Consider the following 27,603-nt stretch of genomic DNA (forward strand, 5'->3'; position numbering starts at 1 on the left):
ACATTTAAATCTCTAAAAATTTAAAAAAATTAAATTTCTAAAAAAAATTGAATTTATTGTTATTGTTATAAAAAAAATGATTTGATTTTAATTTATTAAAAAATTAAAAAATAACTAATTTATTAATATGTAGAATAATAATACAACACGTATACTCGTTTTTATGGGAACATCCCTCATTTTTATCTGTCTGAAAAATAATAAAATGTCGCATATATTTAAAAATTAAAAGGTTATTACACATTCAAAATTTCAAAGTTACATATAAAATATATTTTAACAACGATAGTGACTGCTTTTTATAATTTTTCCGATCACCATTTTGTATCTTCAATTCGTTTTTTGTTTTGTTTTTTCTCCTTTCACACATGCACCAACTCTTTTCGTTGGCACGCAAAAGACTAACTGACCAAGTCATGCAGATGAGGCTTAAGAGGCTCAAATTTAATGCATTGCGAATTGCGATAATATACCGGGTTCATCGCCAATGGTTGCTTCTACAAGTTCTCTTCTTCTAATGTCCATTGGGATAAGAAATTATTAACTAAATGCAAATAATTAATTAAATTTTATTTTTCCAATGTATAAATTCTTACTTTTTTATATTTCTAATACTACTTTTTATTTTTTCATTTTTTAAGTTTTCTTCTTTCAGATTTAGAATCTTGAATGTTAGTTTTGTGCTATAGTTTTACTGGGAGAATTGAGGAATTCTATCTTTAATAATTATATTGGCGTAAGTGATTCAATTTTTAATTTTATTTATATCAATAAATTAAATGTTTCCCCCTTTTTTTAAAAAAAAAAGGTTAAGTTTTAACATGTTAAAATTGATCATGGAATTTTTGGGGTATATAAATAACAATAATTATGTTAAGAGTATATTAAAATTAATTACTAAAATTAATTAATACATATAAATAATATAATATGATATAATATATAAATACTAAATTTAGATTCCTTTTTAACACACAGTCTACATGCATAGTTGCTACAAATAAATTGAAGTACTTAGTTTTTTACTTGGTTAAATAAAACAAAAAATTATTTAATGCAAAAAATTAAAGTCTTTTGTTTCCTTTTTTTATTTAGAAGAGGGAATAGAAAAATGAACTTTTTAAAAAAAGATAGATAAAAAGTTTAATTTTAATACATCAATAAACTTAATCTTTTTACATAATCAATCAATGTAATTTGTTATTTTAAATAACTATTTACGTGTTAAATATAAAATTAATTATTTTTATTAAAACTACATGCAAGAACAGATATAAGGGGTGAGTGGAGGTCTCCGCTCCAATTTTTTTTTAAAAGTTTAATAGTAATAAGTTATTATGTATAATTTAATTTAAAAAAAATATTTAGTATTTAGTCTAATATAAATAAAATTTCTGTCTAATTAAATATTAATAAATTTTAATATCTAAAAAATAAGTAACAATATTAAAAAATTAAAAAATATCATTACTAATATTTTTAATTAAATAAAAAATTTTAAATATCATAAGTGAATTTTTTTTGTGACCGTCTTTTTTTATTCATTTGGTATTAATTCTATCTGTTTCAATTATTACAACTAAGATATTTTTTTCAATTATAAATATTATGAAAAATAACTCAGAAACAAAATAAAAGATGAATTTTTTGTTAATTGTCTTTTAATTATATTAAAAAAATTACTGAAAAATTTAATACAAATTCTATTATCGATGAATTTTTATAATACAAAAAATTAACTATTTTGTTAGTAAAAATTACACACATATTTTTTGTATTTTAAAATATATCTTTTATCACTATATTTTTATAATATATCTTATATTATATATATTTTACATAATTTTTAATAGTATATATATATATTATTAACCTTATAATAACATTTTTAGATTCATTCCTGACTACATGTCAAATGTACTTACGAAATTTCTCTATACCTATATTATTCAAAATAAAATTCATAAACTATAACAAATAAAGTGGGCCTAAGACGCCGCAAGACCGCCACCGACTTTTACCTGCTCGTCGTATTTCGTGAGAATTTAGAAAGTGATTAATGGTTTAAGTAGTGGCATTTTAGTCCTTTTACTCCGGACAATGGCTAATATGTGTCTCCAAATTCCAGTCCAGGGTTGTTAACGTCAACATAATGTGATTGATAATAATTATTCTTAATTAACTTGGGAAAGACCTAAAGTCGAGGTTGATATATGGTATTCTTAGGTTAATTTTATAGTATGTAGCTAGGATAAATTTATGATTTTGTTTATGATACAAGTTTAAAGCAAACACTTTTTTTTTTCTTAAAAAAATTTATCAACTACTTACTCGTTGTAGAGGGTTATTAATTAAGATGTGAAATTCTAGAATATATAGAAATTTTGCGTTAATTTAACTGGAAAATACTCCATTAATTAACTTGACGCACACGACAACAAATGTAGCTTAGTCAAATTAATGTGGATACGACGTTTGACTGGTGGTACTTTAATTTCTTTCAAGCCGTATAAGAGGTTGGTGGAATTCTTCATTTCTTTTATACTATGTTTGTTTGAGTGGAAAATAAAAGGAAAGAAAAGGGAGGAAAGAAAATAAGAAGAAAAATGATTGTTTTTTATTGTTTGGTTGAAGATGAAAATTGAAGGGAAAGAAAATGGATGAAAAAAAAATTGGTGGGCCCACCAATTTTTTTTCTCTCCAACATTGGAAAGAAAATGGAGAGAAAACTAATGTTTCTCTCTCTATTTCCAATACTACCCCTTCACTTTTTCAATATATATTATAATATAGGGGTAAAATTGTCTTTTTATAACATTTCTTTCCTTCTTATCTTCCTTCCAACCAAGCACATCTAAAGAAAATAAAAATTCACTTCCTCTCTTATTTCTTTCCTTTCTTTTCTTTCTTTTCACCCCAAACAAACACACCATCAATTTCTTTCCTTTCCTTTCTTTCTTTTCTATTTCCTTCCTCTCTATTTCCTTCCTCTCTATTTCTATTTCCTTCCTCTCTATTTCTTTCTTTTCTTTCCTTTCTTTTCTTTCCTTACTGAAAAAACCTTTCTAGTTGTACCTTCGTTTTGCGGCTCAATAAGTTGGATATGGAACATTATGGTGTTTTGGCTAGAAATAAAGTTATTTTGTGTATTACATATAGATGAACGTGTCAGATAAAAGCACAATACGCAGGAAGCGTGTTACCTAAAGCATGTAAGAGGTGTGAAAGACATGTGGTGTTGTGTGGTTGAACCAATTAGACAGCACGTATAGGGCGTGCTGACGTGGTGAAGGCTGATTGGCTTGTGAGGAGTAGCACGTGGGGGCGCGTGCTGACGTGACGAATATTGATTGGTCCACGTATGCAGCACGTGGAAGCGTGGTGAGTCAGCACACAGAGGCATTCTGACACGTGTCAAAGCGTGATTGGCTGAGGCAGACAGCACGTGGGGACGTGTTAAATGCACCCCTCTATATAAGGTAGAGCTCGATAGTATTTTGCATTCTGGATAAGATTTGAGTGTGTTTTGAGTGTTCTTTGAGGCTGTTGTTAGTGTAATGGAGGGCACCGCAAATTTGGTGGTGTATCGCGACGGTGAGATAATACATAATACTCATGAGGGAGTGAGGTTTGTGTGCCAGAATCCGTTTTTGTTTGTGGTTCCATGCATGATGACGTTAATGGAGCTGCAGAACGGCCTCTGTCAAAGCATGGAGAACGGTACGTTAATGAGAGTGAGCAAAATTCTGTACCGAAATTCGGTTATAGTTTTTGGTGGTCTAATACAGTTTGATACCATGCCGATAACTGATGAAGCGAGTATGCAGAATATGTTTCAAATTCACCGGCAGACTCAGATGCGACACCCACAAATTGAGTTGTACGTTGAGTTTGAAACTGTAGTTGTAGTACCGGTTCAAAATGATATAGATATAGATGATGATAGAGTTGCAGTGTACGAAGGAATGAATAGTGACATCGAAGAGGACTTCAAAGCCACTTATGAAGTTGGCGACGAAGATGAGGATGGTGATGTGGGAGTTAAAGCAGCAGCAGAGAATGTAGTGGTTCATCCCTCGAGCAGTCAACTGATATACGTTCCACTTTTTATGCGTGAGTTGGATCTCGACACCATGCATGCCCCCGAGTTTCCGGAATATGCAAACATAGGTACGTGTTGACTAAATAATAAGTTTTTGTTAGTTTATACTTTGGATTGATCAATAAACGATGATTTCGGCTTTCTGTAGGAGTTGCTGATCCTGAGGACGGAGATTTCCGGATTGGAATGGAATATAGTTCTAGAAAATCGGTCGTCACAATAATTAGAAGTTTTACTATATCTATAGGAGTTGACTATGATGTGTATGAGTTTGAGGCACAGACGTTCTATGCAAAATGCAAGATGTACGGGCGTGGGTGTGACTAGCTTATCCGAGCCAGCTTGATACAGAAAAAAGGTTGTTGGGAGATATGCAGATACAACGGTAGGCACACGTGCACGATCGGAATGATTTCACAAGATCATTCCAAGTTGGACTCAGATACAGTTGCTGAGGCTATAAGGCCATTGGTTGAGACGAACCCGTCTATCAAGATGAAATCTATAATTGCGGAAGTCCAGTCGAGATTCAACTATATCATCAGTTACCGAAAGGCTTGGTTGGCAAAGCAGAAGTCCATAGCCAAAGTTTTTGGTGGTTGGGAGGATTCTTACCAAACCTTGCCATGGTGACTCTCGGTCATGGTGCAGAAGATGCCTGGTTCAGTTGTCCAAATAGAAACACGACCACTGTATAACGGGAATGAGGAGGCGCAAGGTGTAAAATACAAAAGGTACACTTGTAGTCGTTGTTGCACAAGATGGGAACCAGAATATTGTGCCTATCGCCTTTGCCTTGGTGGAAGGGGAGACTGCTGATGCGTGGCACTTTTTTCTCAGGAATCTGCGAATGTATGTTGTTAGAAAAGACGGTGTGGGTATGATCTCAGACCGGCATGAGTCAATACGGGCAACAGTAAATCGTTCCGGAGGTGACTGACAACCTCCAAGAGCATGGTGGATGTTTTGTATAAGGCACATCGGCAGTAACTTCTTAAGGGCATTCAAAGTCCCTCACTTGCAAAAGCTTGTTGTCAACATAGGATATTCAAGAATGGTGGAGGAGTACAATATCAACTATAAGAGGTTGGAAGAGCGAGGCGAGGCATATACCAGGTGGTGCGATGCCATTGGACTCAGACATTGGGTATTGGCATTCGACGAGGGACATCGATGGGGCCATATGATAAGGAAACGACTCAAACACTGCATGCTGAGGTGGACCATGCGGTGCGGGTGGTTGAGGGGCAGGTGACTATGGATGATGAGGAAAGTACCCCGACAATCTCAGCAGATGTCCGTAGGAGCCTATGTACCAATTCCTGTACTCAACCATCGGTAAAGTCCCAGGTCGGAAGGGGGTGCAGATCCCGCAATCGACTGTGTCGCCTGTTGGCCCACTCTGCTATCCATGGTCCATGCAAAACTGTCCAGTCATGAAGCTGCACTTCGCATAGAATGATGCAATGCTGGTCAAGTGGAATATCCCTTGCTGCCCGCAGAGGAGGTTGTACATATCCAAGCTGACGCATCACTCGATCCGCGGGGTGCCACTCGACACACTCGAACGACAACAACGGAGCAACGATGTCACACACCTCAAGATGTCTATGCAACTCGTCAGGAACAATCAATCCGTCGTACGACCGCCACTCAAACTGCCACGTATTATTGGTATATTAGAACCCTAACAATAATGGTTGGAAAAACGGATCAGAAGAACCATAACTATTTACCTCCTGCATGTAGTCTATATCATGCCTGAATGTCTCTACGGTCTTCGATAACCACGCTGTGGTCCGTTCCGAATGACTCCACCTGAAACATTATTAATTGAAAAAATTTAAATAAGTCACCATATGTCAAACATGCATCATGAATATAACACATGGCTAAAATAAGACTTATTACCTCCTGGCAACTGGTATCTCGGTCGGTGGAAGGGTTTGTCTCGGTACGGGAGCAATACACGGCATTCGCTCCCGTACCCAAACCAACAACAGATTCAGAGGGCCATCCATCTCCTTTGTATCATATCGTGATGCACGACATAGTGCTCTGTAAAGATGTGCAAGACATGCTGACCCCCAACTATAGGTATGGATCCGCTCGAAATCGCGAAGTAATGGTAGATATTTTGCATGGGCATATGCGGTCGACTTATCCGTGAATAGCGTCGACCCTAACAAACAGAAGATCTGACATCTGATGTATCTCCTGATGGACTCCTCAGTGTCCAACGGCTCTGTGTCTCTGATACGTCGAACTCAACCCAGCTTTATATAGGACTTCAAAGAATGACTGACTGATGGCTCACGGCCGAATATCGCTATGCTCTGACTTTGAAGGAAGTCGCCACTACTATCTGTCCATCTACTGACAAGCTCTCCATCAATGGGTAGGCCGAATATATGAGCGACATCCTCCAATGTCACTGTAACCTCACCGACCGGCAATACAAAGGTGTGGATTTCTGTCCTCCACCTTTCAACCAGAGCAGCTAACAAGGGGAGAAATCCTCGTATGACTCCAATCCTAGAGATGTGGTAGAATCCCGTGGCGCGTAAATAGTTCTCGACCATCGGATTCCACGTATGTGGCGGATCCAATTTATGCACCAACCAATTCCTATTAGGCTGCATCAACAAAGATATATGTTACATTAATTAAATAATAATTCTTATAAATATTTTAATAAACATTCACATATTTATTTTAATATCTTATTTGTTAAAATATTTAACATAACTTATCTATTTATTTATTTATTTATTAAAAATTTAAATTCTTTATTTATTTATCGAATAAATTATTTAATTCTTACAAAAAAATTTGTGCAGTAACAATATTTAATAACACTTATCACATATTATTCAATAATATTTATTTATCAAATTATTTATTTTTTCAATTTTTTAATAGCAATATATTTTATACATTTTACATATTTATTTTATTATAATATTTATTTTTTAATATANTATTCTTAAAATATTTATAAAATATACAAAATAATATTCTCATTGCAAAATATATATACATAAAAAAAATAAATACAGAAAAAACAAACTTTAAATACAGAAAAAAAATAAAAATTTTCAACTTACATAAATAAGATGATCCAAATAGTTGATAATATGTTCTTTGGCCGCCGCATAATTACGTACCATTTTTTTTAATCCCTTTAACTAATAATTTTTTTGCCGTATACTTTTTTTATTCACTACTACCCACTACACTCTCCTCACTACAACCTGTACATTAACACACTTCTTTTCTTCTCTGCTATTTTTTTGCTTTAGCAGCTGTGTGATGCTAAGAATAGAAAGGAAGAAGAAGAGTGCATATATATACATAAAGGAGAGAGCTTGCGCTGGTTCCCGGAGTGGGGGGTTGTTCCTTGCATGCAGGCATGGCTGCAACACGCCCCCCGTGTGGTGCTGCAACAGGCATTGAAATTCTGCGAACCTCTGTTGCGCTTCACGGGTCTCCAGGTACCACGCCTCCGGTGTGGTGAGTCAGCACGCCCCTGGCGTGTTGAAGGAGTGCCGTCACGTCGCTCACCTGCTCAGGCAGCACGCCCCTGACATGTTGAAGGAGGGCCGCCACGTTGCTCATCTGTTCAGGTACTACGTCTCCGGCGTGTTGACCGTGAGCTCCACACTTCAACAATATCTCTCCTTGGCCAATATCCAGCCAATACACTATCCCTGCATCCATAAGAAAAATAATTTCTATCATTTTGTTTTATTTCTTTATGAAGTTATATATTTACACCAAGGTCAAGATATTATTTTTCACTTCAAAAGGGTATTGTGTATTTTATTCGTAAAAAATAACAGTGTATACTAATTTTGCTTCATATTTCACTTTTAGAGAACGATAGCAATAATATATTTTTATTGAAAACATAAATTCATATTAGTTCTGCATTTGAAAATAATATTCCAAGTATTTATGAATGTAATAATTGATAACAAATTGATGAGTGTGAAGATTTGTATTATGCAGAGAAGGAAATATTAAATTGAATCAATAGAGAATAGGAATGAGTATAGAGGAGAAGAGAGAAGGGATAAGAAAAAACAGAATTGTAATAGAATTCAATATTTCAGTATACAAAGTATTGTTCCACACATTAGAACAGAAGCTACAATCAATTCAGAGTTCGCTGCTGCTAGTGCTTGATAACAAGAAAATAGAGATAAGAAAATAGAATATATGTATTAAAGTTGTTTATATAATAAAGAGTCATGTTATTTATAAGAATTTTTCAAACTAATTTCATAAATATTTAGCTAGTAACTATTAACTCTCAACTACTTATTATTACTCTAACACAACTATTTATTATTGTTCTAATACGCTCCCACATGATGGAGGATGAAAAATATCAAAAACTTCTAATTTTGAAAGATTAAGATGAAAGAGATGAGGGGACATTTAGGACAATAGCTTAGTGAAAATGTCAGCCAATTGTCCTCAAGAAGAGACAGGAAGAAGTTTCATCATTCTAGCTTGAATCTTTTGACGGACCACATGACAATCAACTTCCAAGTGTTTAGTTCACTCATAAAAAATAGGATTTGCTGCAAGGTGTGGAGCGCTCTGATTATCGCAAAAAAGAATAGGAGTGCGATCAGTTGGAATTTGAAGAAAATGCAGCATATTGATCAACCATTGGAGCTCACAGGTGGTGTTTACAAGAGTCCTATATTCTGCTTCTGTTGAAGACCTAGAAACAGTGGATTGCTTCTTTGTTTTCCAAGAGATCAAAGACTTTCCCAAAAAGAAACAATAACCAGTTAAAAAACGATGAGTATATGGACAACCCGCCCAGTCAGAATCACTATGCACTCATGCTCATTCTATTCAAATATAGTTCATTTTAATATTATTTTTTCATTTAAACTCTGCCTATGTTACACTTGCGTTACATAGCCAATCCCAAGTTCGGATAAAGGAGGAGGATTGTGTTAGGTCTTCGACAACCAATATAAAAATATAGTCGAATCCTCGTGACATGAATCAAAGCCATTATTGCGCTAAAGCTAGGTCGTTGCCCGGAAGCAACACGCTGTATGGCTCGAGTATGGTGTCAAATGAGTAAGAGCCACTGCATCGGTGCCCGAATGTAGTGTTAAATGAGTAAGGGTTCTCGCGTTTTCATGAACGGACAAGGGTAAATGAGCTAGTTCACAAAGTAAAAAGTAAAGGTCGGAGCGACAGAAGGTTGAGATTTGGGTCATGGAACATATGCACTCTAACAGAAAAGTCCATGGAGGTAGTGGATACTATGACAAGGAGAAAGATTAACATTATGTGCCTACAAGAAACAAAATAGACTGATGCGAAGGTTAGGGAGTTGGATACTTATGGTTTCAAACTTTGGTATACAGGAAAGGTGAAGAATATGAATGGGCTTGGTATTATTGCAGATAAGCAGTGGAAGAAGGACGTAGTGGATGTCAAGAGGGAGTGAGATCGGATCATCTCTATTAAACTTGTGGTGGAGGGAGGTGCTTTCCATGTGATTAGCGCCTATGCACCGCAAGTGAATTTGGACGAATAACACAAGATAAGGTTTTGGGAGGATCTAGAGAGTTTGGTTCAAGACATACCTTCAGGAGATAAGATTTTCTTATGAGGAGATTTAAATGGCCATGTTGGGAGAGAAGTGACTGGGTATGGGACTATCTACGGAAGTCATGGTTTCGAGGTAATCAATGCCGAGGGTAAAACTATTTTGGATTTTTCCTCAATCTTTGATCTTCTCATCGCAAATACATGTTTTAAAAAGAGAGATGAACATCTTATAACCTATAAGAGTAGCATGACAAGCTCTCAAATCGACTTCTTCTTGTTGAGGAGAGTCGACCAAAAATTTTGCATTAATTGTAAAATTATCCCGGGAGAGAGTTTGACAACACAACATAGGGTGCTCGTCATGGATTTTGGTATTGAGCAAAAGTTGAGGAGAAGACATCATACGAAGAACCCAAGGATGAGGTGGGGGCGGATGAAAGTTGAGGAATAAAGAAGCTTTCTAAGACAGGTAGGAGAAGAGGCAAAGTGGGATGGGAATGGAAGCACGGAAGAAATGTGGAGGGAGATGACAGAAGTTATTAGAAGAACAGCAAAAGAAAGCTTTGGTGAATCTAAAGGAATAGGACCAAGAGACAAGGAGTCCTGGTGGTGGAATACGAGTGTACAAGAAAAGATACAGATAAAAAGGGAGTGCTTTAAAGAGTGGTCTTTATGCCGCAACGCAGATAACTAGGAACAATATAAGGCGGCTAAGCAAGAGATAAAAATGGTTGTAAGTGAAGTAAGAACAAGAGTATATGAGGGTCTCTACCAGTCTTTGGGCACGAAAAAAGGAGAAAAAAGTATATATAGAATCGCAAAGAACCGTGAAAGAATAACGAGAGATTTGGATCAGGTTAAGTGCATAAAGGATAAGGATGGAGAGGTGCTGGCTCAAGAGGAGAAGATTAATGAAAGGTGGAAGAGCTACTTCTACGAGTTATTTAATGAGGGACAGAAGACTCTTCCGAGCCTTGGTCGGTTATGCACAAGGAAAGAAGATCAAAACTTTGACTACTATGAATGATTCGAGACTTCGAGGTAAAAGAGGCTCTAAAGCAGATGAAAAATGGCAGGGCAGTAGGACCTGATAATATCCCGATTGAGGTTTGGAAAGGCCTTTGAGGAAAAGGCATCAACTGGTTAATCAAGTTTTTTAATGAGATTTTATGATCAAAGAAGATGCCTGATGAGTGGAGAAAGAGCACATTGGTATCTATTTACAAGAATAAGGAGGATATACAAAGTTGCAGAAACTATAGAGGGATCAAGCTCATGAGTCATACCCTGAAGTTATGGGAAAGGGTGATAGAACGGAGGTTGAGAAAAGAGACACAAGTAATAGAGAACCAATTTGAATTTATGCCAGACATATCTACCACTGAAGCGATATACCTATTAACAAGGATGATAGAAAGGTATCGTAGTAATAAAAGGGATCTACATATGGTGTTTATTGATTTGGAAAAAAGCGTATGATAGGGTGTCAAGGGAAGTCTTATGGAAGGTTTTAGAAAAGAGGAGAGTAATGATCGCATATATTCGTGCAATTAAAGACATGTATGATGGAGTCACAACTAGTGTGAAGACTCAATGTGGTGTGATAGAGGAATTTTCTATTGGTATAGGATTACACCAGGGATCATCCTTAAGTCCATACCTTTTCACATTAGTTTTCGAAGTAGTCACAGAGCACATCCAAGAGCCTGTGCCGTGATGCATGCTTTTTGCCGATAATATCGTCCTTATGGGAGAGTCAAGGGAAGACCTAAATAAGAAGTTGGACTTACGGAGAGAAGCTCTAGAAGTGTATGGTCTGCGCATAAGCCGTAACAAGACGGAATATATGGAATGTAGGTTCAGTCTGAGAAGGGAAAATCCTAATATAGAGGTGAAAGATTAGAGAAAACATCCTACGAAAAGTTAAAAGTTTTAAGTATCTTGGGTACATCATACAGGATAATGGAGAGATTGAACATGATGTAAATTATAGGATCCAAGCAGGTTGGTCCAAATGACAGAATGCATCTGGTTTTATATGCGACAAAAAAGTGCCTTTAAAACTTAAAGGTAAATTCTATCGCACCGCTATAAGACCGGCTATACTTTATGGTACGGAGTGTTGGGCGGGCAAAGGGGAGCTGAACATAAACTAAGTGTAGCAGAGATGAAGATGTTGAGATTGATGAGTGGTCATACTCGATTGGATAAAATAAGGAACGAAGATATAAAGGAGAGAGTTGGAGTAGCACCCATTGTGGAAAAGATGGTTGAATTGCGTCTCAGGTGGTTTGGACATGTGAGAAGAAGACTGATAGAACACCCAGTCAGGAGGGTGGATGAGATGGAAGATGGACAAGGGGTGAAAGGCAGAGGAAGACCTAAGAAGACCATCCATGAAGTGGTCAAACGAGATCTACATGTAAACAGTCTCTCTGTAGACATGATACAGGACAGAGCACAATGGCATCGTTTGATTCATATAGCCGGCCCCACTTAATGAGACAAGGCTTTGTTGTTGTTGTATATAAAATGAGTATCAGTCCATTCGAATATATCGAGTATATATCTAATTAGTTGGCTAGTTGCTATAAGATTTAAAGATTATACCATACTTTTTCACCTATAGCCGGCCCCACTTAGTGAAACAAGGCTTTGTTGTTGTTGTATATAAAATGAGTATCAGTCCATTCGAATAGAACGGGTATATATCTAATTAGTTGGCTAGTTGCTATAAGATTTAAAGATTATACCATACTTTTTCACCTATATATAGCTGATAAACTCTATCAGGACATCATAAAATCAAATCATAAATATGGATTCAAGAGTGATAATATTAAAAAATTAAAATAAAGTACCCAATTAAAAAAAATTTAGTTAAAAAATAAATTAAATAATATACATATTTATATATAAATATATTGCGATTATTTTTAATATACACATAATATTTTATAACAAACAATAATAATAACAAAGCTATATTCGATGACATTGAGTTTTATCACGTATCATGTCAATAAAAAGATTGTTTATAAGTAGATCTTGTTTGACCATTTTATAGACGGTCTTCTTAAATCTTCTTCTACTTTTCATTCCTTGTTCATCTTCCATCTCATTCATTCTTCTAACTGAATATTCTATCGATCTTCTTTTCACATGTCCAAACCAACTGAAATACAATTTTATCATCTTCTCGCATAATATTTTATAACCAGTGCAATTTATTTTTCTAACCAAACCAACTGTAACCGTGAGAGTCAGGGTTAGTTATGCTGTTCCAACGACCACGAGGAATCATAAATGCAAATAGACAAAAATACCCTAATTGGATTACTGAAATTACAGAACTGCCACTGGCTTTTTCCTCGCCATTACTACTTGTTGTACGTGTTAGTTTCAGCGAGCAACCGACCTGCGTAAGTTGTTGGAGCGTTGGTCACATCGTCGACGTCCACGTCATCTCAGATTCCCTGCGCCACCGTAAGCTATCTTTCTCTCCGCCATTTTCCTTTTTTGGAATTTTCTCGGCCTCGAAGATTTCAATGCGATATCATATTCCCACATTATTGTTCTTATAGGCTTATATTGATATATATGCTTCGTAGATTCTCTGATTGATGTGAAAGAGAAGCGCTAGGGTTTTTTTATTAGCATAAATTAGTTATTCTGGTTCGTATACATAGCGTTAGTTATGTTTTTTATTTTGTCTGATTTGCATGGAATCCATTTCATGAAACGACAATTTTTTTCCTTCTATTTTTGGTCCTTTCTGTGATTCTTGTTTTCTGCTTTTTGTTCACTTTTCTGTGTCCGCTTCGTAATACATGATATTTTTGAGAGGAGTTTGAGTTCACTTGGCAGCGAGAAGTGAGAAATTTCTATACCTTTTGGTTCTAATGATTTCACTGTCACTTTCTTTGCTTCACACAGTTGTTGGATTAGATCACATGGCATATTGGTAAATGGTAATTGATGCGTGTGCTGCTAGTTTGTTTAATTGTTTTCGAATAGATGGTGACCTTGATGATTTATGTTGTGGCTTTTCTTTGGTATTCTAGTCATAGATGTTTAAAAGGAATTTTCAATTTATAGCGTGAGAGGTTTGAGCATAACACATTTTGAATTCATAACACATTTTGGATTCCAGAAGGTCGTCTTTGGCTGCAAGTTTGTATTGGGAAGTCCCTGTCAGTTCAGTGTTAGGACCACAAAGAATGATGAGGAAGACCAATCCCAAGTCTCAAAGTACTGAATTGGAACTTGATCAACCTAACATTGAAGATTACCTACCTTCTGGACACACCATTCATCAAGAGCCTCATGGAAAGCTTCGCCTGTATGCATACTTGTTACTGTGACTTTATGTTGTATGGATGCTCACAAAATAGTAGTCAACAAGAAAAAAAGCAGATTTCTTTTTCTCAATTGACATAGCTGAAACCTAGAGTCCTTTTTAATTCTTTTCTCATTTAATTTTTCACATACTCCTGGCAATGTGATGACTGGATTCTCATGTGGAGAATATATGAAAATTATATTTCAGGTGTGATTTGCTTGACATTTCTCCTACTCTATCTGAGGCTGCGGGTGCTATTGTAGATGTAAGCTTTCGGGCTTATCTTGAATATTTTCATGCTTTGTGGTGTCAGTTTCTCAGTTATTATCTTTTATAGAAACAATAATGATCATCAATGAGTGTATTAAAAAGGGGAATTTTTACTGTCAAGCAGGGCAAATTTAGCTTTTTCCAACAATAAATGGTGTCCTGTTTCTGCAGGCTTCATTGCCTCTTGATTTTTCTGTTCAGTTCTCATGGATGATTTAGGGTTTCGCTATAAATCAGAAGTTTTATATTTAAGGTCTAGTGGAAGCCGAAAGCCATTAGATATAATGTCATTTCATATTGATATTGCAATATATGGCATCCCCTATTTTGCGCCTTGGATAGATTCTGGTCATCTGCTCACATATTGAGTTTTATGCTGAGCAGGATTCATTCTTAAGGTGCTTCAAGTCAATTCGATCAGAACCTTGGAACTGGAATGTTTATTTATTTCCTTTGTGGTGCTTTGGAGTTGTAATTCGATATTTGGTTCTGTTCCCTGCAAGGTCAGCATATTGCTTTTACCATATTTGCTTACATGTGATGCATCATATAGTATTACTAATGAAATAATGCTATCTGCCTAGCTAATTTTAGATGATACTTATCCATAGAGATATGCTTTGATGCTGACATTATCGAAAAGAAAAAAAAAAGATTTAAAGGACATGATTTGATCTTCAGTTTTAACTAAATATAATTCTCTTTTACACTCGGAATCGTTAAAAATAGAACCAATTTGATTTAGAAAGCAACTCCATGAATAGAATTCTTTATAAAAAGATGCGATTCAAATTTATTTGCAAATCAATTAGTACTCTTGGAACTTAAAAGAGATTAATGAAATTCATTTTTATTTCTATATTACTTTCTTGGCATAAAATAATGAGTTTAAGTTTGACGCACTGACAGTATAAAATGTTTTACAATAACAACAACAGAACCATATCATGTGAGTTATTGTGTCGTATCATGAATCATGTCTTGTTAAGAGAATATTAATGTTATCAATTTGGAAACCAAAACTAAAAAGCCTAATAAAATTCCTTCTACGGCAGAAAAAAAAGGAATCAACCTAATTTTGAGTGGATTTCTTGATGTACACATCAATCAAATACAAGGAGTTCCTAATCCACTCAACTCCTTTCTAATTTGTTATACATCAAATGAAGTTTCGGTTTTTGTGGGCTGACTGAAACATACTGTTTGTAATTGGCCTATTAGTATTTCTTTTCAACTTTTCATATTGGTGACTTGTTTTATTGTAATGTTTGTCCCTGTGTGTTGCATCCTACTTCCTGCTTTGACCCTGCAGGGTTCTACTGTTGTCATTCGGATGGATGATATTCCTTTCAGCTTTCATTCCAGTGCACCTTCTCTTGAAGAGAGATAATAGCGTGCGGAAAAATATTGAGGTGTATATTTATTTTTTTAGACTTCTGTTTCCTTTCAATATGCACTATAAAACTGGAAATTAATGATCAAACTTCTAACAGTTTGCAGTCAAATAAAAAGGATAAAAAAAAGAACTTCTACTGATTTGATGCATTAAGATTTCTTTGACATTTGAACCAAGTCCAGAATATAGAAAGAGAAAGGGTTCAAATATACAAAATATGCTACTGGTTCTGAATTGCTGTGGACTCTTGGCAGCACTGAACTGATGGGTTATAACCTTCTATGATGTCCTATCAATTTTTCAAGCTTTAAGGCATATAATGTAAAAATATTAGGTATAGTTGTTCCTGCTTAGTATCATCTTATGTTGTATTTTATTTATTACTGTTAAAATTTGGACTAATAGTGTAAGAGGGGAGAAAGGGTAAAAAGCAGTTAAAGCCACCTCATAGGGATTTGACCCTAACCAAGAAACACCCAGTCCCTTTCGCATTATTTGGATTTAATATTAAGTGTCTTGTGTCTGGTTTCAACTCATGTTGTCTTAACTACCAGAAGAAGAAACTTAATCCAATGGCTCTATTTAAACTTCAAATTTTAGTTTGACAAATGGAAGAGTTAGTGTGTGCGTGTGTATATTGAATAATAATAATAATTATTATTGTTATTATTATTATTTTATTTTATTTTATTTTATTTTATTTTCATGAGAATGCAACAAAATTTGGCCAATTCATTGATGGTCATAATTTATTTTCCCTTCAAGTTGTAATATCAACTTCTGTAATGAATGATTGCTTTATTCAAGGAAGAGGACATTTTTTTTCTTTCTAGTTCTTGTTTTTTATGTCACACGTTGTCTAATTAGTTCTCTGGTTTTCCCTTTGAAGAATAGCAACTTGACAACTTCTAACTTTTTGTGAATCAAAGTCAATGCACTGTAAGTTGCTTCTTTCTTTCAGAGATGTTTGGTGGAGATGATATGCGGTTTCTTTGTTGCATCCTGGACTGGGGTTGTCAAGTACCATGGGCCACGGCCTAGCATGCGACCAAAGCAGGTTTGTCTGATGTATATTGGTGTTGCCATTTTGTCCTTATTCACATATCGATTAGAGTTTGGTAGTAGTAATCTAAGCTTTTTGTTCATTGAATAGGTTTTTGTGGCCAACCATACTTCCATGATTGATTTCATTATCTTAGAACAGATGACTGCATTTGCTGTTATTATGCAGAAGCATCCAGGATGGGTTGGTAAGTGCCATGGTGTATAACAAGAGACACACAAAGCTTTTAAGTCTTTGTCATCAATAAGTAGCGCCTTTTTTATTATTATCTATTAATTTTTTGTGGCATCTCTTATCCTGGAAATTTGGTTTTGAGAATTGCACATTGCCAAAGGAAACAAAAAAAAGAAGTTTGTTGTGGCTTCTCTTATCCTGGTAATTTGGTTTTGAGAATTGCACATTGGCATTACCATGCTTCAACAATTGTTCTTGGATATCTTCACTAGAATTAATTTAGATCCACTTCCAATCAAATAACTTCCTTTAGATCTACTTTTTCACGTCACTCACTCCAGTGGTTATTATATTAACATGTTTTCATCATCATCTCTCAATAGATGCTACTCAGTCTTTCTCTTGATTACTTTTGTTCTTGAACCAATCTTTCCTTGTATATTCACTCATGTGCCTCAAATTTGCTTTGAACTTATTAGATATTTTACAAGCACAAATTTATGTCTGAAACATTTCTTCATATCATGAACAGGATTGTTGCAGAACACCATTTTGGAGAGTGTAGGGTGTATCTGGTTCAATCGGACAGAGGCAAAGGATCGAGAAATTGTGGCAAGGAAGTAAGTAGAAATGAAAATGTTAGGAGAGCTTGCTTCTCTGATGTTCTGTTATCTCTTTAGTTGTTGTTTTCATATGAAATATCTCTTCTCTTGTCTCCTTGCATTCTTCTTCTGTATGTCTTAACAGAATTGCTTTTTGATATAAAAAAAAATGTTCGGAAATATATGCATCAGATCTTATTGTTTTACTTGCATAATTTTTCATACTTCAGATTGAGGGAACATGTTCAAGGAGCTGACAATAACCCTCTTCTCATATTTCCTGAAGGAACTTGTGTAAATAATCACTACTCTGTGATGTTCAAGAAGGTGTGTAAAACATTTTCAGTTGCAGTTATTTTATTCTCTTGTTACGATAGGCTTTTGTTCCCTTCTGTGATTTTATCTCCATTGACTTGTATTCTAACTCCTGTATGCCGAAAGCTTTAATGGAAGCTTCTTAATTTTAATAATTTGTAGGGTGCATTCGAACTTGGATGCACAGTTTGCCCAGTAGCCATCAAGTACAATAAAATTTTTGTAGATGCATTTTGGAATAGTCGCAAGTAAGAACATATGTTTGAGGGGTTAATCATTCTGATCTTTCACTTTTCTTGTATTTCTGTTTTAGACTTTCTAGTTTTCATGCATTTGCAGGCAATCATTCACTAAGCATCTGCTGCAATTAATGACATCTTGGGCTGTTGTCTGTGATGTTTGGTACTTGGAGCCACAGAATCAGAAGCCAGGAGAGACATCCATTGAATTTGCAGAGAGGTAAAAGATCTTTATTATCAATGATATGCAGCATCTTTGTTTGGCTTCAAGGAGTTAAAACTTGAAACAGTGTGTTTATTACTTTATTTCAATGGCTGTAGGGTGAGAGAGATAATCTCACAACGTGCTGGCCTAAAAATGGTTCCTTGGGATGGATATCTAAAGTATTCTCGCCCCAGCCCGAAGCTTAGAGAAGGAAAGTAAGTTCAACTTCTTAGTACCTCTTCTTTTTAATCAAATGCCTTTGTAACGATCTAGGCATTATAACGAGGATTAGGATTGTTTTAGTTTTCTTATGATACACGTAAGTATTATTCGCTGATAATTGAAGTATTTTATCAAACACTTGATTCAAGGAAGTACTTATCAGATGTGCATTGGCAACATTAGAGTTTGCTGATAAAAGTCATGCTGTATTAGATTTGTTTACACTTTGGTTCTTATTTCAGTCATTTTACCTACCAAACTAATTATCCACATGCATTGCAGGCAACGAAACTTTGTTGAGTCTGTGCTCCGGCGCTTGGAAGAAAAGTAACGCGTGCTTTCTATACATTCTTAATTTAGCCCTTCACCTTGATTTTTATCTAGACTTCTGTTTTTTCAGTTGATCTTTTATGATGTTACCGGTTGCTTTGTCAGTTTGTTGTGATCTTGTGGACATTACATAGGAGCTATATTTATCGCTCAATTTTGACGTTAGTGGTTAGATGTTGGGGAAGTGCTCGCTAATCAATTACTACAATACTTATACCGCGAAACTATAAAAAAAAAAAAAAAGTAAAAACACACAAAATCGATTTTCGTAAATAATGTCTTCTTTTTTCCTTCGGGAAATAAAGTTTTATTTTATTTTATTTAAGAAAAAAATCCTTCCAAAAAATTGTCAATCATGAATCACACCACTGATATTACGTTTTGTTGCTAGTGGGCTAGAGCTGAATTAGCAGGACGTAAGCATATATGTGAGAGTGTACATACTAATTACATTTTAAATTCGTAACCGGTAACCCATCAGTCAATTTAATGAATCAGCCTTGAAAAACAACAAATAATACAATAATGCATAGCTATAACTAATGGGAAGTGCTAGACCAACAAATCGAAATTGCCCTCAACAACTTCGGGTAAAACCAACCAAAGGTGTGCATTCTACACAACATGAAAATCCATCATTTTCTCACTCACATTTAATTAGCATATCTCATAACTAAAAGTGGGTTACGATCATTGAAACAGTTGACAAGGTATCTGTAAAAACAAATAAAAAATAGTAAATTAGCATATCTCGTAACTAAAGGTAGGTTAAGATCATTGAAACAGTTGACACCGTATTTGGAAGAAAAACAATATAGCAAACCTTACTATCAAGTTGCACCGAAGTCTCAGTTGCTCAGTACTTGAGTATGCTACGACCAAGTACAGGTCGAGCAATCATATAGTTTCATAACTTACAAAAACACAGCTTCAACTAAGGTGAAAAAGGGAGCAACAGGACCAACACAACTAACTATCATGACAAGTTACTATAACATTAAGAAGCCTTAGTGGACTCTTCCGGCAGATCATCTTCGTCATGGTATATGTTCTCTGCCATCTGCCATATTTGAAGTATGTTGTCTTCAGCCACACTAGCAACCACCCAATCTTCACATGGGTTCCAAGAGAAGTCAGATATTTTACTTGTATGGCCACCATGAATAAAAAGCAGTTCTGGTGGACCATCTTCCGCATCTTCTGGTGACTGCTCTTCATCAATCCTAAGGGGGCAAATACATGAACTTAATAATTAAGGAGGAAAACGGCAAAGTATATACAATTATCATGTACAATATTTCTAGATATTATTTAATAACCCATTTTCCTCAGTAAAACAAATAAACAATTATGAACCCTCATTTTAACATTGCTGCTAGTTGCAAGCTCTACACCTAAGAGCTAACATTAACCAACATGTAATAGCCTGTTCTACTGTATATGTGAAATGCATGAACTCGAGCTCAAATATACATAAATGCTTTCTGTCATGATTTGGCTCCCCTAAGTTGAAACCATTATAATTAAAAATCTAGCGAAAGGGTAAAAGAACTCAGCACCATATCAGTAAACCTAATATTGACTAAACACCAAAATTTTCAGGATGACAGTGGATTGAGTATACCTGCTAAGATCCCACACCATGAGTCTCCTACCAAGACAACAAGAAGCCAAGATTGTCTCATTCTTTGGATTCCAACCAACCTGGAATACTTCCTCCCTGTTGTATGGCAGAACCAAAATCCAGATCAAAGACAGATAAACACAATTAAGGAGTAGTTTCATAATAATTTGGAGAGATCGTTACTTGTGACAATCAAAGGTGTGAAGAGCAGTACTAATCTTGCGCAGATCAAATAGCTTCACAGTTTTATCAGTGGAACCAGTAGCAACAACCCATTCATTAAAGGGATTGAAAGCCAAGCAGTTAACCTAACAGGACATCAAACACAAAATCCAATATAAGTAGGTGATATTAAGGAAAGAAGGATGAACTGTCTGAAATTCCTGGAAAAGAAAATCAATTCCTGGTGAAATTAATTTTATCATGAATCAGAGAATACATAAGTATTCTCCTCAGAATGGTATTTTAACAAATTCTTTAAACAATGATTGGGCTTCAGTGATTGGGTGTTGTAGAGATGATCAATTCCATCACAAAAGAATTCCTTGGATGGATTTACTTTTCAACATGTGTATTAAGAACTAACTGGTTGACGCGATAAAATGAGACCATGACAGGCAGAATTATTATCCACCTCACTTGAATGGGCAACAACAGATTGGACAGGTTTGGTGACTGATGGTGTTCGGAGATCCCATATAAGCAAATATTGATCATCACCAACAGAACCAAATAAGTACTCATGCCTCAAATGCCAAGCCACATCCTCCACAACACCTTCATGAACCTGGTCAGAATAAATGACATTACTTGTGAGGCTGCAGATGAGGATATTAAGAAAAATAAAAACACTGTTAATTTGTCAGATGTAATCATGCAAGTAGGATGTGCAAGGAAAATTGGCCCATCATGTGCCAAATTGCAATTGGCTAAGGATTACTTTGCATAAAAAAAAATAACACAATAGGTGGATGTAAACTACGATGAATAGAAAAAGAAAGTACCTTGAATATCTGACTAGCTTCAAGGGTTTTATTCTTGGGAGTTGCATTAATATCCCACAAGCATATCTGAGCATCATCGGAGCCACTCAGCAAATGTCCCTGCTTGAACTTGCTCCATGACAAGCCATACCCTTCGGTATTGTGACCTCTCAATCTAAGATCAGGGTTACATGCCCCATCTAGAGGAGGCTTAGACAGATGCCTGCTGTAATCAAAGACATAAACCTCGGCACTGACAGTCTTAGTGGCAATAATAAAGGGGTTCTGAGGCATGTAACGAGCTCTATTAACCTCTCCATCATGATTTATCTGCTGGATTATTTGCACCTGTTGAACACAACACACACTCCAATGAGATGACACACTCAATACCAACTCAAATAATCCCCCAATTGGCACGTGGCAACTGCAGCTTTCAAAACCCGCCCAAAAATAAATAAAGAATCAAACGTAGCAAGGACCAAATTAACAATCCCTAAACCCTAGTAAGAATTAACCACATTGCACGTGCCATTTGCAAAAGTTGTTGAAATTGGGCAAAAAAAAACATCAAATTGAAGTCATACAAAGATGCAGAAGAAAAATGCATACTTTAGATCACCAAATTGTTGATGTACATGTACCCAAACTAAGCCCTAATGAAATTGCAATTATAGTTAGGGTTTAATAATGAAAATGAATAAGCAATAAAAATTTCATAATGAGGATGAAATTGCAAATGAGAAGAGCATGTATGGTTGGGATGGAGATACCTTGCCGTTGGCGGCGCCAAAGCCACCGAGGTCGGGGCGGTCGTCGTCGTAGTGGCGGGAATCGTTCTCGGCCTCGTCGAGAGGGAGCTGGACCTGAGCGAGCATGAGGTAGTTGGGCTCGTTCTCAGATGTGTGGGTCCCAAGAATCATCTTCTGAACGGAGTAGTCCTTCCCCGGCGGCTCGTCCCTGTCGGGAAGCCATTCAACGGTGAGAGAAGGCCACTCGAGCGCGTGGGTTATAACAAGGTCGTAGAGAAAAGGAGTGTTCTTTTTCCAAATCTTGTACTCTTCGTTTATTAACCTCTCTTCTATTTCACCTCTCATCTCCTCCTCCTCCTTCCCCATTCTAATTCCAATTCTTCTTCTTCTTCTTCTTCTCTATTACCAGATTCCAGAAGAAAGAAAGAAAAAATCACACTCTCTCTATCTAGGGATTTTCCCGCCAAATTCAGCGAGGGAGCGAGTAGAAAACCTAGGTTGTGGTGAGAGAAAAAAAAATGAAAAATGGGATTTTGTGTTGTGTATTGTTGGGAAAGGAGTGAAAACTGAAAACAAATGAGTGAGAATTGTGGCTATTTATTGCTGCAGTTTCTTCTGGGCGCTCAACTTACCGCCCTTCCTTTGGTTTTTTTTGTAAATATTTATGAGTAAAGTATCGACTATCAATTCAATCTATCCATTTTCCAAAATGATAAGATGACCCTTAATAAAAACACGTTTTATTACGGTTTCTTTATTATTGTTTAAAGAATAATAAAGACAAATAAACCTCTAACCAATTTAAATTTAGAGACAATTAGGTTTCTATCCATTTTTAAACCTAACACATCAGCAATTTCTGTCGAATTTTCGCCGTGAAACTGACATTTTGACTGGATTGGCAGACAAAATACAGGATCAGAAACCGTAATAAAACGTGTTTTTTTTTATTAAAGTTGTCTTGTCATTTTGGAAAATGAACAACAGGAACCAGGTTGATAATTTACTCAATATTATTTATCTAAATTGGTTCTTAAAAAAGTTTGTAGTGATCGTTTTAGTCTTTAACAAAATCTAATTACCCAATTAGTCTTCAATCTTTTTTCATCCTTCACTTTAGTCTTTTTTGTTACTTTTTCATTACTAACTGAGAGAACAATCTAATGTATCACATAAAACTAATGATTCAACGGTTAAGAAATTAGGATAAATAAGTTTTTATTTTGAATGATGCTAAATACCGTATTTTAGGACTAGAGCACAATGATGTGTTGTTGTTTTGTTACTGAGTAGGTGTAAAGGTCTCTTTTTATCTTTCCTCTCCCAAAACAAAATACAAGCAACATCTTATTTTTTCCTAAGTTTTATAGAAAAAGCCACCACCATACTGACATTGTTAAATCAAGACTTTGTATGAGACAGGACTATTGAGAAGAAGGTTTTGCTAGTCTATCGGTCGCCACTAGTCGAAGTTAATATATCTTTTTTCTAGTATGATGTGGATGATATAGGTATTCATAGTTGCACTTGTTTAAAGGTGTGTATCTCTTGTAGTTGTTTGTGGTAGTATAAATTAGTTGTTAAAAAAAATTCTAAATTCTTCATTACTAAAAAAATCGGTTACTGATAAGTTGTGTAATACATGCATATATGAGCTTAACATTAAAAAGATTCAAAAGTTTGTGGTAAATACATTTTATGCATGGATTAATATGGTTATCACAAATAAAAAAGGAAACCGGACCCTATTGAGAACGCGCATGATGGAACAAAGGCACAACGAACATTTAAGGTTACTTATAAAAAATGTGGCAAACTGGCCATAATGCAAAAACATGCAAGAGACCACTAAAGTCTAAACCCCACCAAAGAATAAAGGTAATGGAAGTGGATCCACCATTGCACCAGGGTCACATGAAGAAGTACAAGTAACCCTATCAGTCCCTCAACCACAGTCATAGATACCATTCTAAATTAGATTAAATTGGATTATTTATATGCCATATATGTATTTACTTATCTTGTTACCTTGTGTTGTGTCAGGAGCACATTATTACTTCATCCAACTAAGTTGCACCAACAAGTTTTAGGCCTCTAAAACCCGAACAATAAATTTTAAGACCTCATGTAGCTCTGGCTGCTACTCTAACACCTCCTCATACACTTGTTCTAGCTCTAAGACCTTCACCTCCATTTACTCTAATTTCTCCACCTATAGTCCTCGCTTCATTTAAATTAGATATCAAAAGTCTCTCTAAAAATAATTGCTACTACAAGTTCTGGAATTGCTGCCAGAATATTCAAGTTCATGTTTACACCAAGACTCAAGCTCCAAAAGAAGAAATGTGCTCTGCGATCTTATGTTGACTGTAGTTAATTTGTTTAATTTTTTTAAGTCCTTTGAAAATAAATTGTGGTTCTGTAATGCTATTATGCAACTTTAAGATAGACTTTTAAAATGTATCTTTGATGTTAAAAACACATATAAATTAGCTAAAGAAATTTTATTGGAATATTCAGAGTTTTGATGCTTGGTTTCAATTATATAAAATTATGGTTATTCAACTATTTTTATAATGAGTAAATTCATTTATATTAAATTAGGTTTTTGGAACTTTATTTTGTGAATATATATGATTCTAGTATTAGCAATATTGACAATATTGGTATGAAAATCAGGTTCTTTGAGCATTATTACATGATTTATTAAACAATTATGAAAGGTTATAATATTCGCAATTACACTATGATCACTTATTCAACTACAAGATATCCTTTTATTATAAGTCCATAATTCCTTTTTTTTTCTACATACATTCTTTCTGCAAAATGACAAATCAAAAAAATCAGCATGAAAAAAGAATATTTTTCATTGACTGCTCCACGCCTTCCTTTTATTTGCATTTTTAGTCTTATTCTCTAATTCATCTATCAAAATTTTTAACTTTTTTACCCTTTTTTTTAGTACAATATTATGCTAGCTACCTTGCATTTTATAGAGAAAAATCTTGTTAAACCATATAAAGAATTCATAGTGTGAAAGATTTTTTTATATTGAATAGTAAAATACAAAAAATCAGAATTAACCCATGAACAAAATTTTGCAATTTATAAAAAATGTACTATATCTTATGTTCCTTACATGGTAATTAAGACATCCAAAGAAAAGTCTTCTTGAGTTCTTCTTTGTTTGAGACTCCACAACAATGGCATAGGCTCCACAGTGGCATCTTGAATTCTCTCCTCTTGCAATTCTAAATTTGGCGCCACTTGAAGCACTACTAGCAGTAGCACTACCATCTCCGCCACCTCTAACCCTCGACGATAAGAGCTTGCCGAATTTTCTCTACTTACCATGGTTTTACTTTTTTAGAGTAGCACATGAAGACGATGATGACCTTCAGAGCATGGTTTTAGGCTTTACAGCATCATACAAAAACATTTTTGTAGTTGTCTTTTTAAGGATTATTTTGTCTTCCATCCAACGTGTCACTTAACGTTCGATTCATTATTTTAATGTGATACGTTGGACTCCACCATTAAGGTTTTACTGAGTAAACTAATAGAAAGATTAAAGTGACGGACGCTAAAAAAAGTTGGAGACTAATTGTGTAATTAAATTTTATTAAGGACTAAAATATCCACTTTAAAATTTTTTAGAAACCAATTTAAATAAATATTTTTTGGTCTGTAGATTAATTAATTGCATTATATATATTTCACTTTTTCATTTTTTTGAAAAAAAATGCTCATTGGCTAAATCTTTAAACTATAAATTTTAAAGATAAATAAATAAATACTATATTTACACATAATTCGTCGCAATTTATATTTTTAACGTATATTTTGATTTAACCTGATACATACTATTTGAATCGGATAAGTTTAAATTATATTCGATTTCAACATTTAAATTGTAATTTAAATCATATGAATCTAAATTTAAAAAAATTTAAATGATTAATTATCTTCCAAAATGAAATAAACATATCCAATCCAAATACAAGAGTTATAATTGGTTTGAGTTAAACAAAATTCAATCAATACAATACAAATGGTAAATTCGTATTCGTTTAAATTTTCAGATAAAAAATAAAATCAAACGTCCTCCTTTTTTAAAGGTCATCTAGTGTTATTAAAATAGGTTAAATTTATCGGATTATTTTATTTATAATTATTTTTTATATATAAGTTTATACAAATTATTTATATTTATGTGCACACGTTTTTTTATATTGTTACTGCACGTTTTTTTTATTTTTTTCTTCTTCTTCTTATTTTTCTTCATTATTTTTCTCTTTTATTATCGTCGTCACCAATATCACCTCCTCCTCCTCCTTTTCCTAATTTTTTCATTGGAATTTCTTTTTCTCCTTTCTTTTTCTCATTCTCCTCCATCATTAATTATCTTGTTGTTGAAAATAATGAATAATTCAAGTTCAAATTGTCAAATGAACAAGAACGAAATTGATTATTATTTTGAATCCAATCAATTGGTTGAGATGTGGTTCGATTATAGTTAATTTTTTTGTTAGTAGTTTATGATTATGTAGGTGAATAATGTTTCATCGTTGATGGTTTGAATTGGATGTAATGTAAAAGTTATGCATTAAAAAAATATTTTTCTGTATTTGCAGCAAATTAAATTTTGGGTGTAACACGAAGATATTTGAGTGTATTGTTTAAGAATTTTTGGTGTATGTGTGCTGATAAGTTCTGCATAATTCAAAACTCTTATTCTCCCTCCTCCTCATCTTCTGCTGCTTCTTCTTCTCTTTTTCATCATCATCATCATTTTTCTTTCTTTTTTCTTATTCATTTTTTTGTTCTTGTTTTATCTTCTCAAGTAGGGGTGTCAAAAATCCCCAGAAGGCGGGGATCTTGCGGAGACCGCCCCGAATGGGGCCCGATGGTGGGAAATTTTTTCCGTGGAGATGGGGATGAGGAGTAAAATTCTTCTGAGACAGGCGCGGAGACCCGAGCGAGGATCCCCGTCCCATCCCCGATAATTCTTCGATGTTAAACTTACTTAAATACCCTTACTTTATTTCTAACATAGAGGTATTTTAGTAATTTCACCCATTAAAAAACCTAACCCTATCTTCCCTTCTCACCTTTGTTGCTGCGCCGTCTCTAACTCTCTATTTCCATCGAAGCCCAACTCTCCAGACTCTAGTCACTCACTCACTCTCCACTTTGTTCAAACTTCAAAACCTTCACAACACCATACGCTGTCGTCGGTCTCCACTCGCCACCGGCCACTCTTGCGCCGTCACCCTGGCAACTTCACCGCGTCGTTCTCTCTCTTCAGGCGTGGCGTCCTTCCCCTCTCCACTTCTGCGTTTGCGTGTTTGCTTACATTCTCGTCACTGTATGTTAACATATTTATGTCTCTGTT

At 34.9% G+C, this 27,603-nt stretch overlaps 3 protein-coding genes across 5 annotated transcripts in view; 2 read left to right on the plus strand and 1 right to left on the minus strand.

Moving 5' to 3' along the window:
* LOC107481644 (glycerol-3-phosphate acyltransferase 9) overlaps positions 1-19,011 on the plus strand; it is a 51,820-nt gene extending 32,809 nt beyond the window's left edge. The window contains exons 2-14 of one of the 3 annotated variants that reach the window (XM_016101927.3): positions 13,116-13,174; positions 13,842-14,030; positions 14,238-14,295; positions 14,685-14,803; positions 15,613-15,712; positions 16,658-16,753; positions 16,850-16,946; positions 17,466-17,553; positions 17,766-17,862; positions 18,013-18,098; positions 18,190-18,309; positions 18,411-18,509; positions 18,799-19,011. In XM_016101927.3, the coding sequence (XP_015957413.1) occupies positions 13,909-14,030; positions 14,238-14,295; positions 14,685-14,803; positions 15,613-15,712; positions 16,658-16,753; positions 16,850-16,946; positions 17,466-17,553; positions 17,766-17,862; positions 18,013-18,098; positions 18,190-18,309; positions 18,411-18,509; positions 18,799-18,847 (1,131 nt within the window). In that variant the 5' untranslated portion in view covers positions 13,116-13,174; positions 13,842-13,908 and the 3' untranslated portion in view covers positions 18,848-19,011. Of the gene's footprint in view, positions 1-13,115; positions 13,175-13,201; positions 13,364-13,524; positions 13,660-13,841; positions 14,031-14,237; positions 14,296-14,684; positions 14,804-15,612; positions 15,713-16,657; positions 16,754-16,849; positions 16,947-17,465; positions 17,554-17,765; positions 17,863-18,012; positions 18,099-18,189; positions 18,310-18,410; positions 18,510-18,798 lie in introns of those variants that run through there. The other 2 variants (XM_016101929.3, XM_016101928.3) reach the window with 2 other exon arrangements.
* LOC110278802 (uncharacterized) lies at positions 3,558-4,735 on the plus strand. Its single transcript, XM_021137075.1, has 3 exons — positions 3,558-4,170; positions 4,251-4,407; positions 4,480-4,735. The coding sequence occupies exons 1-3, from the start codon at positions 3,558-3,560 to the stop codon at positions 4,733-4,735; spliced, it is 1,026 nt and encodes a 341-aa protein (XP_020992734.1).
* Positions 19,012-19,643: 632 nt separating the features above from the next.
* Positions 19,644-22,786, minus strand: LOC107481643 (WD-40 repeat-containing protein MSI1). Its single transcript, XM_016101926.3, has 6 exons — positions 22,227-22,786; positions 21,475-21,801; positions 21,105-21,257; positions 20,654-20,778; positions 20,471-20,566; positions 19,644-20,069 (listed from the first exon to the last, which is right to left on the minus strand). The coding sequence occupies exons 1-6, from the start codon at positions 22,569-22,571 to the stop codon at positions 19,844-19,846; spliced, it is 1,272 nt and encodes a 423-aa protein (XP_015957412.1). The 5' UTR covers positions 22,572-22,786; the 3' UTR covers positions 19,644-19,843.
* Between the last annotated feature and the right edge of the window lie 4,817 nt (positions 22,787-27,603).

The sequence above is a fragment of the Arachis duranensis genome, chromosome 3, assembly GCF_000817695.3.
Source record: "Arachis duranensis cultivar V14167 chromosome 3, aradu.V14167.gnm2.J7QH, whole genome shotgun sequence".
Lineage (NCBI taxonomy): Eukaryota > Viridiplantae > Streptophyta > Magnoliopsida > Fabales > Fabaceae > Arachis > Arachis duranensis.